This window comes from Anopheles cruzii, chromosome 2 (assembly GCF_943734635.1).
Source record: "Anopheles cruzii chromosome 2, idAnoCruzAS_RS32_06, whole genome shotgun sequence".
NCBI classification, from domain to species: domain Eukaryota; kingdom Metazoa; phylum Arthropoda; class Insecta; order Diptera; family Culicidae; genus Anopheles; species Anopheles cruzii.
Window position 1 is genome coordinate 8,456,883 of NC_069144.1, and position 2,019 is coordinate 8,458,901.

At 37.6% G+C, this 2,019-nt stretch overlaps 1 protein-coding gene across 1 annotated transcript in view; it reads right to left on the reverse strand.

The window, feature by feature from the left end:
• Nucleotides 1–192, reverse strand: part of LOC128268128 (histone H2A) — a 6,927-nt gene extending 6,735 nt beyond the window's left edge. The window contains exon 1 of the mRNA XM_053005149.1: nucleotides 110–192. Coding sequence (XP_052861109.1) covers nucleotides 110–141 — 32 coding nt within the window. The 5' untranslated portion in view covers nucleotides 142–192. The remainder of the gene's footprint in view (nucleotides 1–109) is intronic.
• Nucleotides 193–2,019: the final 1,827 nt, after the last annotated feature.

Genomic DNA, 2,019 nt, shown 5'->3' on the forward strand with positions numbered 1-2,019 from the left:
GTAATGCCCCCTTGAGAGCTGGGAATTGTTAAATTGTTTTTGTTATACGAGGTTTGTTCAAAAAGTATCGCGACTTTTCAATTTCCGCGGGCTACGTATATCCGATTTCCGATGTTTTTGTGGCGTTGGATTGCTACACATGTCAGTGAATTTTTAGTGAAAAGTTGAAATTTTTTGAAAAATCAGTCAATTTTTGACAATTTTTTTAGTGTGCACGTGTCTTGGCCCATCGTCGATTTTTGTCTCTTCCAAAAAATGGATGGCAAAGAATCTTTATCAAATTTTGTATGAAAAACGAAATTAAGAGCTCGGACGCAATCGAAATGTTGATTGTGGCTTATGGTGAAGCTTTTAAGACCAAAAGCATTGCTTATCCGTGTTTCAAATTTTTCTCAGTAGGCCGAGAAGATGTGAACGTCGAAAAGCCTACTTTGATCGATTGCGAACAGTTTTGCTTGCAGGTTTCTTCGATTGCAGGGTCGTGTTTCATCACGAGTTGTTGCCAAAGTGTAGAACGGTCAATAAGGAATATTACCTAAAAATTATGTGCATGTTGCGCGAAGCAATCCACCACAAACGTCTGGATTTGTGGAAAAACAAAAATTGGCTTTTGCGACACTGCTAACACATCGTTCTTTCTGCGCGAATTTTTGGCCAAAACAACTCTCTAGTGATGCCAAAGCCACTTTATTCCCCAGATCTGGCCCCCTGTGACTTTTTCTGTTTTTTTTGTTTCCAAAACTTAAATTACCGCTTCGTGGTCAATTAGTGTTTTGGCGTACACAAAAATCGACGATGAGTCAAAACACGCCCAAGCAAAACAGCTGTCCAAAATTTACTGATTACTCAAAATGGCCGGAATTTTTACCATAAGTCACTGACATGTGTAGCAACCTAACGCCACAAAAACTTTGAAAATCGGATATACGTAGCCCGCGGAAATTGAAAAGTCGCGATACTTTTTGAACAAACCTCGTATATGTGCATAGGTCGAAATCAATTAAAAACCAATAAACTACTTTTCGATGTTAGTTTGAACTTCAGTTTGGGATGTCAGAAAACGATCAGTTTGAAAATGCTGTCATTTTTCGGTCAATAGCAGACAGCATAATATTGCGCAATACTGTCAGTCAGCGAGCTGTCAAACTAAAAGGCCGTCACTCGTGCAAATCTGATGATGCGCATCTATTTTTCAACACCTGCCTGAGACGAGAGAAATGCTTTGAAAAAATTATAATATAATAAAATAAAACATACGGGAAGAAATAATAACCACTGTTGGGCCTTGGGATGAGGCACCATTTGTCTCTGTGTCCGTCTGTTGTCTGTTAGATTAATAATTTGTTAGTATCTGTTTCTTAAAATTGTATGTCTATCGGTCGAGTCTTTTCGTCCATCATATTGTTAGTCTGTTAGTTAGTTTTCTTTGTTTGTCAGTCTGTTCGTTGGTCCGTTGTTTGTTATTTGTTGTAAAGGGTTAACGAAATGGCGCTCTCCACACTAGTGGGGCATTCCATTTCACTAAAGTATCCCTAGCTGTGTAAAGGGTTAACAAAATGGCGCTCTCCACCCTTGTGGGGCATTCCATTTCACTAAAGTATCTCTTGCTGTTCAAAATCTGATCAATGTTCAAATGGAAAAAATTGGGAGATGGTATGTTCAACAAATGTGGGGTTCTGGTATCCATCTCTATTTTCTATTCCTTTCCTTTGAAAATTGGTGTTAGTTTTAGTATTAATTTGGTTATTAATAAATTAATTAGAGTTCAATTTCATTTCCAAGTTTCGATTTCATATTTAAATTCTTTCGAGTTTCCATCTTCTTTGAAGATCAGTGATTGTTTGGTGATCGGTGAACCTGAACAGGTCCATTTGGTTTGGCGTTTGCAGACAAAAATTACAGATGATGTGTGGGGTGGGGTTTGATGTAGGTGTATTATTCTCGTCTAATAGAATGCGGTTATTAATTTTTCTTATTTCCATTGAGTAGAGCTACTTTTTTCCAAACTTCTTTATTGGA